This window comes from Cetorhinus maximus, chromosome 13, assembly GCF_964194155.1.
Source record: "Cetorhinus maximus chromosome 13, sCetMax3.hap1.1, whole genome shotgun sequence".
NCBI lineage: Eukaryota > Metazoa > Chordata > Chondrichthyes > Lamniformes > Cetorhinidae > Cetorhinus > Cetorhinus maximus.
This window is the reverse complement of record NC_135891.1, coordinates 120,502,801-120,520,524: the sequence shown is the minus strand read 5'-3', so window position 1 is coordinate 120,520,524 and position 17,724 is coordinate 120,502,801. Positions and strand designations below refer to the sequence as shown.

The 17,724-nt window shown below is 44.1% G+C and overlaps 2 protein-coding genes across 2 annotated transcripts in view; one reads left to right on the top strand and one right to left on the bottom strand.

Annotated features, from left to right (window-relative positions):
* Window positions 1-17,724, top strand: part of sac3d1 (SAC3 domain containing 1) — a 512,754-nt gene that overhangs the window by 359,374 nt on the left and 135,656 nt on the right. The window lies entirely within an intron of this gene.
* On the bottom strand, window positions 937-8,995 carry LOC144689268 (SHC-transforming protein 2-like). Its single transcript, XM_078556357.1, has 2 exons — window positions 8,434-8,995; window positions 937-1,011 (listed from the first exon to the last, which is right to left on the bottom strand). The coding sequence occupies exons 1-2, from the start codon at window positions 8,899-8,901 to the stop codon at window positions 937-939; spliced, it is 543 nt and encodes a 180-aa protein (XP_078412483.1). The 5' UTR covers window positions 8,902-8,995.

The window sequence follows — 17,724 nt, the reverse complement described above, 5'->3', positions numbered from 1 at the left end:
AGGGACAGACTCCGGGAGAGGGAGAGTGATAAAGGGACAGACTCCGGGAGAGGGAGAGTGATAAAGGGACAGACTCCGGGAGAGAGAGAGGGGCAGACTCCGGGAGAGAGAGAGGGGCAGACTCCGGGAGAGAGAGAGGGGCAGACTCCGGGAGAGAGAGAGGGGCAGACTCCGGGAGAGAGAGAGGGGCAGACTCCGGGAGAGAGAGAGGGGCAGACTCAGGGAGAGAGAGAGAGAGGCAGACTCAGGGAGAGAGAGAGAGAGGCAGACTCAGGGAGAGAGAGAGAGAGGCAGACTCAGGGAGAGAGAGAGAGGCAGACTCAGGGAGAGAGAGAGAGGCAGACTCAGGGAGAGAGAGAGAGGCAGACTCAGGGAGAGAGAGAGAGACAGACTCAGGGAGAGAGAGAGAGGCAGACTCAGGGAGAGTGAGAGAGACAGACTCAGGGAGATTCAGAGAGAGAGAGACACACACAGGCTCTAGACAGACAGACAGATAGAGAAACATGCACAGTCTCAGGGAGAGTGAGAGAGAAGCACTCAGAGAGAGAAGATCAGAAAGAGAGGGAGTAACTCAGAGAGACAAAGAGACTCAGAGGGAGAGAGAGAGGCAAACTCAGAGAGACAGTCTTAAAGAGTGACAGAAAAAGATTGAGAGAGAGAGAGACAGAGTGTGTATGAGGAAGGGAGATAAGCAGGAAAGAGAGAGAGGGAATGTGTGCATATTTGTGACTCCCCAAGTGAAAACAACCCAATAAGCAGACGCTATCCTGAAGAAACATCATCTTTGAGGGTGATATTTGAATATTGATTATATTTACAGTTTGACCTGTTGGTTCCAAGCTTCTTTAGTTGAATAACAGTCAATGATCATAAACAGGTTTAATCCCATGTATTGACCCATCCTGTGCACATTCTGTCAGCAATATAGACAGTGTCTTACCTTGTGACCTGTGTTCTAGTGTTGAAATCAAGGGATCTCATTGATTTTACCACTTCGATACAACCCATATACTGCAACAAGAAGATCCAGGATCAAACATATATACAACTAAGATTAGACACAGAATCATAGAATATCACAGCTCAGAAAGAGGCCATTCAGCCCATCATACCTGTGCCAGCTCTTTGAAGGAGCCATCCAGTACCGCTGCCCTGCTGTTTCCAATTCTCTTTTGAAAGTTACTGTTGAACCTGCTTCCATCGTGAATTTTTATTCTTTCATGGGATGTGAGCTTTGCTGGCAAGGTCAGCATTTGTTGCCCTTCTCTAATTACGAAGGTCTAATTAAGGTGATGCTGAACTGCCTTCTTGAACTACTGCAGGTATTCCCACAGTGCTGTCGATGTTGGGTGGTCTGTCCAGTTTTACTCCTTTTCAATTTTCTGGAGCAGTTTGGTACAGAGTGGCTTGCTGGGCCATTTCAGAGGGCAGTTCAGGGTCAACCACATTGCTGTGGGTCTGGAGTCACATGTAGGCCAGACTGGGTAAGGATGGCAGATTTCCTTCCCTAAAGGACATTAGTGAACCAGATGGGTTTTTACAACAATCGATGATAAGTTCATGGTCACCATTACTGAAACTAGCTTTATATTCCAGATTTAATAATTAACTGAATTTAACAAATATATAAATTTAATTAATTGAGTTTAAATGCCACTAGCTACCATAGTGAACCTATGTCTCCAGGGCAATAGCTTGGACCTTTGGATTATTGGTCCAGTGACATTACCACTATGCCACCATTTGCCCCCACCATCATAACTTACTGTCTAAATAAAGTTTCCTTATGTCGCTTTTGGTTCTTTCGACAATCACCTTTAATCTGTGTCCTCTGATTACCGACCCTTCTGCCCGTGAAAAGAGTTTCTCCTTATTTACTCTATCAACACCCTTCATAATTTTGAACGGCTCTATTAAATCGCCTCTTAACCTTCTCTGCTCTTAGGAGAGGGGAAGCTGGTGAAATTTAAATTAACGTAATAAAATATGGAATTGAAAGCTAGCCTCAGTGATGGTGACCATGAAACCTTTAAGGAAGCAAATCTGCCACCCTTACCTGGTCTGGCCTACATGTGCCTCCAGACCCGCAGCAATGTGGCTGACTCTTAACTGCCCTCTGAAATGGCTGCCCACTTTGGGGCAACAAATGCCCACATCCCAAGAAAGAATAAAGAAAGAAAAATCCCTGAAGTTCTCCCTCCCTGGAACCATTCTCGTAAATCTCCTCTGCGTCCCAAGGCCTTGACATCCTTCCCTGTGTGGTGCCCATGAATTGGACACAACACTCCAGCTGACAGGGACTTGGATGTCCTTGCACATATATCACAGAGAGTTGACATGCAGGTATAGCAAGTAATTAGGAAGAGGAAATCCCTTTATTGCAAAGGGATTGAGGTACAAGAGTAAAAGAAGTCATACTACAATTGAATCTTGGTGAGAGAACACCTGGAGTATTGTGTACAATTCTGGTCTTCTTATCCAAGGAAGGATACACTTGCCTTAGAGGGAGCACAATAAAGGTTCACCAGTCTGATTCCTAGGATAAATCCTACAGTTTGAGTAGACTAGGACTATATTCCCTAGAGTTCAGAAGAATAAGAAGCGATCTCATTGAAACATATAACATTTTTAAGAGGCTTGACAGCTTAGACGCTGGAAGGATGTTTCCCCTGGCTGGGGAAACTGGATTGAACGGTCACAGTCTCAGAATAAGGGGTTGACCACTTAGGACTGAGATGGGCAGAAATTCCTTCACCCAGAGGGTTGTGAATCTTTGGAATTCTCTACCTGAGAGGACTGTGGCAGTTCAGTCGTTTAGTATATTCAAGACAGAGATCGATAGATTTCCGGACTCTAAGGGAACCAAGAATTATTGGGATAATGCAAGAAGATGGAGTTGTAGTATAAGGTCAGCCATGGTCTTATTGAATGGCAGAACAGGCTTGAGGGGCCAAATGGTCACTCGCTCCTATTTCTTACATTCTTAATAAAAGTTCAGTGTAACTTTCTTGCTTTGTATTCAAATCCACTATTAATAAAACCAAAGAGCCTGGACACTTATTGTTTTAAACAGGCTTCTCAATTTGTCCTCCCTCCTATATCTGTATTCATAGAGGACAAGCCACACATGGGGCTCCTTTACATTTAGGGCCAAAGAGGGGAAAATCAGCCAGGGTTCCTGCTCCTGATCACTATCCAGTCACTGTTGGGAAGTGACTGAGGTTGCTGATCAAGGGGATGGTTAGTGAGTCTTCAGGAGAGAAGGACATTAAGAAGCACTCACACACACATGCATATGCACACAGACACACATACCCACAAACAATACAAACAGGATTGAAACCTAGGAAGATACATTTCACACAAAGATTCAGGGCTGTGTCTGAGAGGTAATGTATTAGAATTAATGCAGAGAAGAGCTGACAGCACTGCCTGAGAGGCTGGAGGGATACCACTGGCTGCGGGAGGGTTGGAAACAGAGTTTCGCAGCTGCTCAAATTACATTTTGGTCTCTTAAGTAGCTCATCACAGCTCCCACTGCATCAAATGAGGAGGCAAGGTCACACAGGGCACAAATAATGCTGGGAATGTATAAAGTGCTGAATCATTTAGGATTCTGCCCACCATCTCTCAGCTACTATCATCTCTCACTGCCCAATACATGCGAGACTGAACTCATCACATTTCACTTCGGGTACAAACCACTGTACAGTGGAAACTGACACTGACCAAGCAACAGGTCAGTCTGTGTAAGTAGAGGAAAATAGGGTGATACAGATTGAGGATGATACCAATCAACTGCAACATAACATAAGAGCTAGGAGCAGGAGTAGGCAATTCAGCCCCTCGAGCCTACCCCGCCATTCAATAAGATCATGGCTGATCTCATTTCGGCCTCAACTCCAATTTCCCACCCTCTCCCCATAACCTTTCAACCTGTTACCAATTAAAAATCTGTCTATCTCCTCCTTAAATTTATTCAGTGTCCCGGCATCCACTGCACTCTGAGGTAGTGAATTCCACAGATTCACGACCCTTTGAGAAAAGTAATTCCTCCTCATCTCTGATTTAACTCTATCACCCCTTAGCCTAAAACTATGGCCTCTTGTTCTAGAATGCCCTACAAGGGGAAACATCTGCTCCATGTCTACTTTGTCTATCCCCTTTAGCATCTTATATACCTCAATTAGATCTCCTCTCATCCTTCTAAACTCTAGCGAGTATAGGCCTAAACTGTTCAATCTCTCCTCATAAGACAAGCCCCGCATCTCTGGAATGAATCTAGTGAACCTCCTCTGAACCACCACCAGTGCAACTACATCCTTCCTTAAGTAAGGGGACCAAAACTGTGCACAGTACTCCAGGTGCGGTCTCACCAATGCCTTGTACAGGCATGGCATAGATAAACTAGCAGAATGGACAGAAAAGTGGCAGATGGAATGAGAAGTGTGAGATGATGCATTTTGACAGAAGGGATAAGGAGATCAATATACTTAATGGCACAATTCTAAAGAATGTACCAGGACAGAGAAACTTGGGGGTTCATGGGCACAGATTACAGAAGGTGGCAGGACTATTAAGAGAGAAATTAGCAAAGCTGTATGGCTTCATACAAAGGGGTATTGAGTACAAAAGCAGGGAAAATTATTCTGAAACTGTTTAAAGATCTGGGTTAGGCCATAACTAAAGTATTAGTGTCTAGTTCCAGTCACCACATTTTAGGAAGTATATGAGGCTCCTTCAGAGGATGCGAAGGAGATTTACCAGAATGGTTCCAGGGATGGTGGGGCATTTTAGTTATAGGGTTAGGTTGGAAAGGCTGGGGTTGTTTTACTTGGAGCAAAGGAAATTGATGGAGATTTGATAGGGTTCACAAGATGATGAAAGGTGTAGATAAGGCAGACAAAAAAAAATCTCTTTTCATTAACTGATTGTACAAGAGCCAGGGAATACAGATTTAAGGTTTTGTTACTCCAGATGTGGTCTAACTTTGTATAACTGTAGATCTTCCTCCCCTTTATATTCCCGCTTTTTAGTTATAAAGGCTGACATTCCATTAGCCTTCCTGATTATTTTTAGTACCTATTACATTTTAATGATCTGTATACAGAGGTTCCTAAATCTCTAGGAACCTCCACTGTTTCTAGCTTTACACATTTAAATAATACTGGGATCAATCCCTTTTTTGGTCCCACATGGATGATCTCACACTTTCCTGTGTTTATTCCACGTGGCACAGTTTTACTCACTCACTTTATCAATGTTTCTTTGTAATTTTATACTCCTGTCTACACTACTCACTATTCCACCAATCTTTGTGGAATTGGTAAAGCTGGTTATCTGGCTCTCTACTGTGTTATTTAAGTTATTAATCTGTATGGTGAATTGTTGAAGCCTCAACACTGGTCCACGTGGGACATCACTCATCACCTCCTTTCAACTCGAGTACATACCCATGATCCCTATTCTGTCTTCTACTATCTAACCAATCTCTCGACCAGGTCAATAATTTGTCTTCAATTCCATGAGGTTTAATTTGAGCTAATATTCTCTTATGTGGAACCTTATCATGAGTGCGAAAGGTAGAACAAACAAAGCCAGAGCTCCCTGGACAACAAAAGAGAGAGTGAGACGAAGCAGAAAAAGGTGTGCGCATGACAGATATCAGGTCTGTCATACCTGACAATGCAAGTGAGAACCAGGCTAACTATAGGAAGTTAAGAGGGAAATTTAAAAAGTAAATAAGAGAAGCAAAGAGAAAGTATGAGAAGAGACTGGCAGCTAACGTAAAAGAAAATCCAAAAAACTTATATAGGCATTTAAATAGTATAAAGGTGATAAAAGGGGAAGGGGGCCCGAGTAAGGACCAAAAAGTGGATTTACACCTGGAGGCAGGGGGCATCATAGGGCACTAAATGAATAAAATGTCTTTACCAAGTCATAGTGAAAGAGGAGGTAGTTGAGATACTGGATGGTCTAAAAATTGATAATGAGGAGGTATAAGAAATGCTGGATATACTTAAAAGTTGAAAAGTCACCAAGACCAGATGGGATGTATCCAAGGATGCTGAAGAAAGTAAGGATGGAAACTGCAGAGGCACTGGCCATAACCTTCAAATCTTCTTGAGATAAGGGATGGTGCCAGAGGTCTGGGGAAACCTTATTCAAAAAAGGAAGTAAGGATAAGCCCATCAACTACAGGCCAGTCAGTTTAACATCAATGGTGGGGAAGCTTTAAGAAGTTACAATTCAGGAGAAAATTAAGTCACCTGGAGAAAAGTACATTGATTAAGGAAAGCCAGTGCAGATTTGTTGAAAGAAAATCGTGTTTAACTGATTCGATTGAGCTTTTTGATCAGGATAATGGAGTTGATGTGGTGTAGATGGGCTTTCAAAAAGTATTTGATAATAATTTAATAATAATTTCATAAGTGCCACATAACAGCTTCTCAGCAAAGTTAAAGCCCATGGAATAAAAGGGTCAATAGCAGCATGGATATGAAGTTGGCTGAATGACAGGAGAGAGAGAGAGAGAGGGTAGTGCTAAACATTTGTCTTTTAGACTGGAAGAAGGTATACAGTGGGATTTCCCAGGGATCAGTATCAGATCACTGCATTTCTTGATCTATATCAATAACCTAGGCTTGGGTGTGCACAGCACTATTTCAAAATGTGTGGATAATACATTAGGCTTCAAGAGGACATAGAAGGCTTGTGGATTGGGAGGACATGTGGTATGTAAAATTTAATACAGAGACTTGTGAAGTGACTCATTTTGGTCAGAAAAATGCAGAGGGACAACATAAGGTGAAGAATACAATTCTAAAGGGGGTGCAGGAGCAGAGGGACCAGGGGGTATATGTGCACAAATCATTGAAAGTGGCAGTACAGGTTGAGAAAGCAGTTAGAGTGTACGGGATCCAGGGCTTAATAAACAGAGGGATATAGAGTACAGAAGCAAGGAGATTATAAAACACTGGTTTGGCCTCAATTGGAGTATTGTGTCCAATTCTGGGCATCATGCTTTAGAAAGGATGTGAAAGCATTAGAGAGGGTGCAGAAAGAATTCACAAGAATGGTTCCAGGGATGAGAAACTTCAGTTAGATGGATAGATTAGAGAAACTGGAGTTAATTTCCTTAGAGAACTTTGAGGAGATTTGATAAAAGTGTTCAAAATCATGAGGGGTCTGAACAGTGTAGATAGAGAGAAACTGTTCCCATTGACGGAAGGATTAAGAACCAGAGAACACTGATTTAAGGTGATCAGCTAACGAGCCAAAGGCAACATGAGGAAAATCTTTTTTACGCATCAAATGGCCAGGATCTGGAACTGTCTGAGTGTGTGGTGGAGGCACATTCATTCACAGGTTTCCAAAGGAAATTGGATAATTATCTGAATAGAAAAAAATGTTCAGGGATGGGGGGAAAAGGTTGGGGAGTAGGACTAGCTGAGGCGTTCTTCAAGAGCTGAAATGAACATAAGATCATATGAAGTAGGAGCAGGAGTAGGCCATTCAGCCCCTCAAGCCTGCTCCACCATTCAATAAGATCATGGCTGATCTGATTGTGACCTTAACTCCACTTTCCTGCCTGTCCCCCATAACCTTCGACTTCCTTGTCGATCAAAAATCTGAATAATTCAGCCTGGAATATATTCAATGAGCCAGCCTCCACTGCTCTCTGGGGAAGAGAATTCCACAGACTAATGACCCTCAGAGAAAAATTCCTCTTCACCTCTGTCTTAAATGGGGGACCCCTTATTCTTGAAACTCTGCCCCCCAGTTCTAGATTCCCCATGAGAGGAAACATTCTCTCAGCATCTACCCTGTCATGTGAGGGGCTGAATGGCCTCTTTCTGTGCTGTAATTATTCTATAACAGAACGTCTTCTGGAAGTCCTTATAAACTACATTCATCGTCATCCCCCTGCCCACTACTTTTATTACTTCCTCAAAAAATTAAATCAGGTTTGTTAGGCATAAACTACCCATTACAAATCCATGTTGGCTCTCTCTAATCAACTCAAATTTCTCTCAGTGCTCAGTCACTCTGTCCTTATAGATTCCAAAAAATATTCCCACAACAGATGTTAGACTAACAGGTCTATAATTTCCTGGTTTCTGTCTCTCCTAATGACACAACAATGCCTGACACATCCTCAGAATGACTGTCTGCCCAACAATACAACTTGTTTTAAAACTTTCCTCTAAAGCCCCTTTTCTAAAGAATGACTTTGGGGGGGGGGGTGGAATTCTACTGAATCCAATCTCCAGTACAGCACAGCTTGTGTGTATGGCTGAATGGACAGAATGGGAGGCCACATACTAACTGAACACAGGATGCTGTGGACCCACCCTTTATACCAGCAGCTGTCTGGGTACTGAGTCTCAGCACCCCCAGGGGGATCAGTTTTACCCCACCCCACCTACTCACTCGGACGATGTAGGAGACTCCAGAGCCCAGGATCTTGCTGTCCGGGTGCAGCCAGCCCTCCGAGGGCTTGTTGATGAAGCTGCCTTTGCGATTCCACTCCTCTCCGCCCAGTCTGACGCCTTCCACTCGGACCTTCCTGCCGGGCAGCCTGGCCATGGCCTGTAGAGAGCAGGGAGGAGGGCACAGCGAGTCACAGGATCCCAGGACAGTGGTCAGCCCGGGGGCCGGGGGGGCAGCGCGGGGGGGAGGCAGCACCTTGGCCGGACTCCGGCCGCTCAGGAAGCCGGAGGAGGAGGACGAGAATTTCCAATGCGGGATTTTCGGGATGAGAGTGCAGAAGGTAGTGGAATCCTCCGGCTCTTCGGCCACGGGAGCGGCACCGAGCTGGCTGCTCATGGTCAGACTGTGCAGTAAGCCCCTAGCTGAGGTCACCGACTCGCTCCTGAATCGGTCATATTTCGGCTTCATCAGCGGAGCTCTCCTGCCTGAACTGTCTCAAGACTGGGATTGATTCTCCACACTCCCCAGCTCAGCCGCTGATGTCATTTGGGGAATTAATCATCCATTAACCAACAGACAGGCAAGAGAAAGGGTCCGAGCTCAGGGGAGAGACAGAATGCATGGAGAGATAGCTACAGCTGTACTGGAGCTGATCCTTCCTTCGGGCACACTGTCATAATTTCTCTCTGATTTTTATTTGCTCCCTTTGGTACATCAGATCTGAAAATCAGAGACCCCCCCCCCCATTGGAACTAAGAATACAGAGACAGGAGGAGACTATTCAGCCCCTCCACCCTGTTCCACCAATTAGATTATGGCTGACCTGTAGCTTAACCCCATTTACCTGCGCTAGTTGCATAAACCTGAACCGTCAGGAGAGTGATGGACTTCAAAAGGACATAGACAAGTTGGTGGAATGGGTGGACAAGTGGCAGTTGAAATTTACAGAATCACAGAATTTTAACAGCGCAGGAGGCCATTCAGCCCATCGTGTCTGCACCAGCTCTCTAAATGAGCATTATGTCCAAGTGCCATTGCCCTGCCTTTTCCCCGTACCCCTAAGCATTGTTTCTATTCAAATAATCATCAAATGCCTTGATTGAACCTGCCTCCACCACACTTCCAGACAGTGCATTCCAAACCTGAACTACTCGCTGTGTGAAAAAGTTTTTTCTCACGTCACATCTGCTTTTTTTGCAAATCACTTTAAATCTGTGCCGTCTCATTCTTGATCTTTTGACGAGTGGGAACAGCTTCTCCTGATCTACTCTGTCCAGCCCCCTCATGATTTGGAACATCTCTATCAAATCTCCTCTTAGCCTTCTTCTCTCCAAGGAGAACAGTCCCAACCTCTCCAATCCATCCTCATAGCTGAAGTTTCTCATCCCTGGGACCATTCTTGTAAACCTCTTCTGCACTCTCTCCAGTGTGTTTACATTCTTCCTATTATATGGCGCCCAGAATTGTACACAATACTCCAGCTGAGGTCTAATGAGTGTCTTATATAAATTCAACATAACCTCCCTGCTCTTGTACTCTATGCCCTTATTAGTAAAGCCCAGGATACTATATGCTTTATTAACTGCTCTCTCCACCTGTCCTGCCACCTTCAATAATCTATGCACATATACACCAAATTCTTTCTGCTCCTGCACCCCGTTCAAAATTTTACCCCTTATTTTATGTTCTTCCCACCAAAATGCATTATCTCACATTTCTCCACATTGAACTTCATCTGCCATCTATCTGCCCACTTCACCAACTTGTCTATGTCCTTTTGAAGTTCCATACCATCCTCCTTGAAGTTCACAACACTCCCAAGCTTTGTATCATCCACAAGCTTTGAAATTGTCCCCTGCCCACCAAGGTCATTAACATATATCAGGAAAAGCAAGGGTCCCAATACTGACCCCTGGGGAACTCCACTACAAACCTTCCTCCAGCCTGAAAAATATCCACTGACCATTTCTCTCTGCTTCCTACTTTTCAGCCAATTTTGTATCCACATTGCTACTGTCCCTTTTATTCCATGAGCGATAACTTTTCTCACAAGTCTGTTGTGTGGCACTGTGTCAAATGCCTTTTGAAAGTCTATGTACACCACATCAACAGCATTATGCTCATCAACCTTTTCTGTTACCTCTTCAAAAAGCTCCAGCAAGTTAGTTAAACACGATTTCCCCTTTAGAAAGGCTCTTCCTTATCAACCCATATTTTTCCAAATGACTACTAATTCTATCCCAAATTATTGTTTCTAGAATCTTGCCCACCACTGAAGTTAAACTGACTGATCTGTAATTGCTGGGCTTATCCTTACAACCTTTTTTGAACAAGGGTGCAATGTTTGCAATTCTCCAGTCCCCTGGCACCACCAAATGCAAAGTGTGAAGTGATTAGTTTTGATAGGAAGAATGCAGAAAGACAACATAAAATAAAAGATACAATTCTAAAGGGAGTGCAGGAGCAGTGGAACCTGCATAAATCATTGAAGGTGACAGGACAGAGAGTGTGGTAAATAAAGCATACAGTATCCTGTATTTTATCAATAGGGGCGTAAGAGTACAAAAGCAAGGAAGTATACTAAACCTGTATACAACACTGATTCGACCTCAACTGGAGTATTGCGTCCAGTTCTGGGCGCCACACTTTAGGAAAGATGTGAGGACATTAGAGAGAGTGCAGGAAAGATTCACGAGAATGATTCCAGGGATGAGGAACTTCAGTAATGTAGATAGATTGGAGAAGCTGAGGCTGTTTTCCAATTGGAGAAGGCACTACCAAACTAACAGAGTGGCAGGGGGTGGGGGGGTTCGGGTGAAGGGAGACTTAGAAATCTGAAGAGAAAGGTCAAGGTTTTGGAACAGTATAGTGATGTGCATGAAGACAAGCAGAGTGGGATAGGAAGAGACAGAGAGTTTAACAAAAATGTACATCAACATATAAGGTAATTGCAGGGAACGGAAGTAAAAAAATTAAATTAAAGGTACTTTATCTGAATGCATGAAACATCTGCAATAAGATAGATAAACTAGTGGCACAAATAGAGGTAAATGGTTCAGATTAATCACCATGACAGATACGTGGTTACATGGTGATCGAGGTTGGGAAGCAAATATTCTAGGGTACATAATATTTCAGAAAGACAGACAAAATGGCAAAGGAGGTGGGGTAGCCCTAATAGTAAAGGATGACATAAGGACATTAGTGATAAAGGATCTGGCTGCTGAAGATCATGAAGTAGAATCATTATGAGTGGAAATTAGGAATAGTGAGTGGAAATTAGGAATAGCAGGAGTCAGAAAATACTGTTGGGAGTAATTTATAGGCCCCCTAACAGAAGTTATACCGTTGAGCACAGCATTATACAAGAAATTATAGGAAGTTGTAACAAAGACAATATAATAATTGTCATATAGACTGGAACAATTAAATTGGCAAGAATGGTCTAGAAGATGAGGAAGAGAGTAGTTAAAGTAAATGTTGGTCCCTTAGAAGCAGAGACAGGAGAAATTATCATGGGGAAGTATTAAGAAGTATTTGGATGTGCACTTGCGATGCCATGGCATACAAGGCTATGGGCCTAGTGCTGGAAAATGGGATTAGAATAGTTAGGTACTTATTTGACCAGCGCAGACTCAATGGGCCGAAGGGCCATTTTCTGTGGCTGTAGACCTCTACGACTCTATGGAATGAGGAAGTGGCAGAGGCATTGAACAAATATTTTATGTCTGTCTTCACAGTAGAAGACACAAGTTTCATACCAGAAATTGACGATAACCTAGAGGCTAACAAGAGTGAGGAAATTAGGGAAATTAATATCAGCAGAGATAAAGTATTGGAGAAACTCAAAAATCCAACAAACCCCTGGAACCTGATGACCTACACTCTAGGGTTCTAAAAGAGATAGCTGCAGAGATAGTGGACTTGCTAGCTATGATTTTACAAAATTTCTTAGATTCAGGAAGGTCCCACTCGACTGGAAGTTGGCAAATGTTACGCCACTTCTCAAGAAAGGAGGGAGAGGGAAAACAGTGAACTAGAGGCCAGTTAGTCTAACTTCAGTTGTTGGGAAAATGCTGGAATCTATTATTATGGAAGTCTTAACAATGCACTTAGAAAAGCAGAGTATACTTAGAATAAGTCAACATGGTTTTCCTAGTGGGCAATCCTGTTTGACAAATTTATTAGAGTTTTTTGTGAATGTAACTAGTATGGTAGATAAAAGGGAACCAGTAGATGTAATATACCTTTGGATTTCCAAAAGGCCTTCAATATGGTGCCACACAAGATAAGGGCTCATGGCGTTGGGGGTAATATATTATTACGGATAGGGGATTAGTTAACGGATTGAAAACAAAGGAGTGGCATAAATGGGGCTTTTTCAAGTTGGCAAGCAGTGAATAGTGGAGTATCACAGGGATTAGTGCTGGGGTCGCAGCTATGTACAATGTATTAATGACTTAGATGAAGAGATAGAGAGTAATGTAAGTTTGCTGATGATACCAAGCTAGGTGAAGGTAAGCTGTGGGGAGGTCACAGAGAGGCTGCAAAGAGACAGGGTAAGTGAGTGGGCAACAAGATGGCAGAAGGAGTATAATGTGGGGAAGTGTGAAGTTATTCACTTTGGCTGTAAGAATAGAAAAGCAGAATATTTTTTGAAAGGTGAGAAACTTGTAAGTGTTGATGTTCAAAGCGATTTTGTGTGTGCTCGTACAAGGAACACAGAAAGTTGGCAGGCAGGTGCAGCAATCAATTAGGAAGGCAAATGGCATGTTGGTCTTTATTGCAAGGGGATTGGAGTACAGGAATAAAGAAATCTTGCTTGGTGAGACCGCATCTAGAATACTGTGTGCAGTTTTGTTCTCTGCATTTAAGAAAGGATAGACTTGCAATGGAGGCGGTATAGCGAAGGTTGACTAGATTTGTCCCTTAGATGAGGGGGTTGTCCTACGATGAGAGGCTGAGTAAATTTGGTTTATATTCTCCCGAGGTTAGAAGAATGAGAGGCGATCTCATTGAAACATACAAAATTCTGAAAGGTTTTGATAGTGTAGACACTGAGAGATTGTTTCTGCTGGTTGGGAAATCTAAAACACAGGGGTACAGTCTCAGGATAAGGAGCCGATCATTTAGACTGAGATGAGGAGAAACTTCTTTACTCAATGGGCTGTGAATCTTTGAAATTCTCGACCCCAGAGGGTTGTGGATGCTCCATCATTGAATATATTTAAGGCTGGGACAGACAGGTTTTTGGTCTCTCAGGAAATTAAGGGATATGGGGAGTGGGCGGGAAAATGGAGTCGAAGCCCAAGATTGGCCATGATCATATTGAATGGTGGAGCAGGCTCGACAGGCTGTGTCATCTACTCCTGCTCCTATTTCTTATGTTCTTATATTACAAGATTGAGAGGAGATTTGATAGAGGTAGTCAAAATCATGAGGGGTCTGCACAGAGTAGATAGAGCAAAACTGTTCCCATTGGTAGAAGGACTGAGAACAAGAGGGGACAGATTTACGGTAATTGGCAAAAGAAGCAATGGTGATATGAGGAAGAACTTGTTCACACGAGTGATTGTGGTCTGGAATGCACTGCCTGAGAGTGGTGGCAGATTCAATCGAGGCGTTTAAGGGGGAATTGGATTATTATCTGAAAAGTAAGAATGTACAGGGCTACAGGGAGAAAGTGGGGGAAGGGACTTTGGGTGAGTTACTCTTACAGTGAGTCAGCACAGATGTGATGGGCTGAATGGCCTCCCTCCTGTGCTGTAACCGTTCTATGATTCTTACCCAACATAATCTATCAAATTCAGTCTTGACATATTCACCTGACCTCCAATCTCAACAGTGTATTTGGGGAGAAAGTTCCAGGTTTCCACTATCCTTTGTATTTTTTTTAATTCATTCATTGGATGTGGGCATCACTGGCTAAGCCAGCATTTATTGCCCATCCCTAAATGTCCTTGAGAAGGTGGTGGTGAGCTGCCTTCTTGAACCGCTGCAGTCCGTGTGGTATAGGATCACCCACAGTGCTGTTAGGGAGAGAGTTCCAGGATTTTGACCCAGCGACAGGTAAGGAATGGCAACATATTTCCAAGTCAGGATGGTGAGTGACTTGGAGGGGAACTTCCTGGTGGTAGTGTTCCCATGTGTCTGCTGTCCTTGTCCTTCTAGATGGTAGCGGTCGTGAGTTTGGAAGGTGCTGTCGAAAGACCCTTGGTGAGTTTCTGCAGAGCATCTTGTAAATGGTACACACTGCTGCTACTGTGCGTCGGTGGTGGAGGGAGTGAATGTTGAAGGTGGTGGATGGGGTGCCAATCAAGCAGGCTGCTTTGTCCTGGATGGTGTCAAGCTTCTTGAGTGTTTTGGGAGCTGCACTCATCCAGGCAAGTGGGGAGTATTCCATCACACTCCTGGTTTGTGCCTTGTAGATGGTGGACAGGCTTTGGGGAGTCAGGAGGTGAGTTACTCACCACAGGATTCCTAGTCTCTGGCCTGCTCTTGTAGCCACAGTATTTATATGGATAGTCCAGTTCAGTTTCTAGTCAATGGTAACCCCCAGGACGTTGATAGTGGGATTCAGTGATGGTAATACCATTGAATGTCAAGGGGCAATGGTTGGATTCTCTCTTGTTAGAGATGGTCATTGGCTGGCATTTGTGTGGTGCGAATGTTACTTGCCATTTGACAGCCCAAACCTGAACATAGTCCAGGTCTTGCTGCATATGGATATGGACTGCTTCATATCTGAGTCATTACGAATGGTGCTGAACATTGTGCAATCATCAGTGAACATCTCCACTTCTGACCTTATGATGGAAGGAAGGTCATTGAGGAGGCAGCTGAAGCCTAAGACACTACCCTGAGGAAATCATGCAGTGATGTCCTAGAACTGAGATGATTGTCCTCCAACAACCACGACCATCTTCCTTTGTGCTAAGTATGACTCCAACCAGAGGGGAGTTTTCCTCTTGAATCCCATTGCTGGGGCTCCTTGATGCCACACTCGGTCAAATGCTGCTTTGATGTCGAGGGCAGTCACTCTCATCTCACCTGTAGAGTTCAGCTCTTCTACCCATGTTTGAACCAAGGCTGTAATGAGGTCAGGAGCTGAGTGATTCTGGTGGAACCCAAACTGAGTGTCAGTGAGCAGGTTATTGCTAAGTAAGTGCCGCTTGATAGCACTGTTGATGACCCCTTCCATCACTTTACTAATGATCAAGAGTAGACTGATGGGGCAGTAATTGGCTGGGTTGGATTTGTCCTGCTTTTGTGTACAGGACATAACTGGACAATTTTTCACATTGTTGGGTAGATGTCAGTATTGTAGCTGAACGGAAACAGCTTGGCTCAGGGTGCAGCAAGTTCTGGAGCACAAGTTTTCAGTACTTTTTGCAGGAATATTGTCGGGGCCCAAAGTCTTTGAAATATCCAGTGCCTTCAGCTGTTTCTTGATATCACATGGAGTTAATCGAATTGGCTTAAGACTGGCATCTGTGATGCTGGGGACCTCCAGAGGAGGCCGAGATTGATCACCCACTCGGCACTTCTAGCTGAAAATTGTTGAAAATGCTTGAGCCTTATCTTTTGCACTGTTGTGCTGGGCGCCCCCATCATTGAGGATGGGGATACTGGTGGACCCTCCTCCTCCAGTGAGTTGTTTAATTGTCCACCACCATTCAGAACTGGATGTGGCAGATGTGCAGAGCTTAGATCTGATCCGTTGGTTGTGGACTCACTTAGCTCTGTCTATCACTTGCTGCTTATGCTGTTTGGCAAACAAGTAGTCCTGTGTTGTAGCTTCACCAGGTTGACACCTCATTTTTAGGTATGCCTGATGCTGCTCCTGGCATGCCCTCCTGCACTCTTCATTGAACCAGGGTTGATCCCCTGGCTTGATGGTAATGGTAGAGTGGGGGATATGCCGGGCCATGAGGTTACAGATTGTGTTCGAGTACAATTTTGCTGCTGCTGATGGCCCACAGCGTCTCATCAATGCCCAGTCTTGAGTTGCTAGATCTGTTTGAAATCTATTCCATTTAACACAGTGGTAGTGCCACACAACATGATGGAGGGTATCCTCAATGTGAAGGCAGGACTTTGTCTCCCCAACGACTGTGCGGTGGTCACTCTTACTGATACTGATTGTGGACAGATGCATCTGCAGCAGGCTCGTGGGTGAGGATGAGGTCAAGTATGTTTTTCCCTCTTGTTGGTTCCCTCACCACTTGACGCAGACACAGTCTAGCAACTATGTCAATGTATGGACATTGAACTCCCCCAACCAGAGTACATTCTGCACTCTTGCCACCCTCAGTGCTTCCTCCAAGTGGCGTTGAACGTACTGATTCATCAGCTGAGAGCTTGGGAGCGGTACGTGATAGTCAGCAGGAGGTTTCCTTGCCCATGTTTGACCTGATGCCATGAGACTTCATGGGGTTCAGAGTCAATCTTGAGGACTCCCAGGGCAACTCCCACTCGACTGTATATCACTGTGCTGCCACCACCTCTACTGGGTCTGTCCTGTTGGTGGAACAGAACATATCCAGGGATGGTGATGTCTGGGGCATTATCTGTAAGGTATGATTCCATGAATATGACTATGTAAGGCTGTTGCTTGACTAGTCTGTGAGACAGCTCTCCCAATTTTGGTACAAGTTCCCAGATGTTACTAAGGAGGACTTTGCAGGGTCGACAAGGCTGAGGTTGCCGTTGTAATTTCCCATGCTTAGGTTGGTGTGTCTGGTTTCATTCCTTATTGACTTTCTAGCAGTTTGATACAACTGAGTGCCTTGCTAGGCTATTTCAGAGGGTAATTAAGAGTCAACCACATTGCTGTGGACCGGGAGTAAGCCAGACAACAGATTTCCTTCCCTAAAGGGCATTAGTGAACCAGATGGACATCATGGTCATCATTAGATTTTTAATTCCAGATTTTTAAAATTGAATTCAAATTTTGCTGTGATGGGACTTGAACCCGGGGTCCCCACAGCATTACTCTAGGTCTCTGGATTACTGGTCCAGTGACAATACAACAATGCCACCCTCTTCTCCTGTTGCCTGACATCACCTCTGAACAGCCTGGCTCTAATTTTGAGGTTCTGTCCCTTGTTTTGGACTACCCACTCCACCTGAGGAAATAGTGATCTACCTCATTATCATCTTTGACCCTCTTAAACATACCCCTTGATACAGTCACTATGCCAGCTCTCTGACACCTCTCACTGAGCATAAGAAATGCTTTAGAAACATTTACTCTCACTCCTGTTGCTCGTCTCACGGATGGAATTTCAC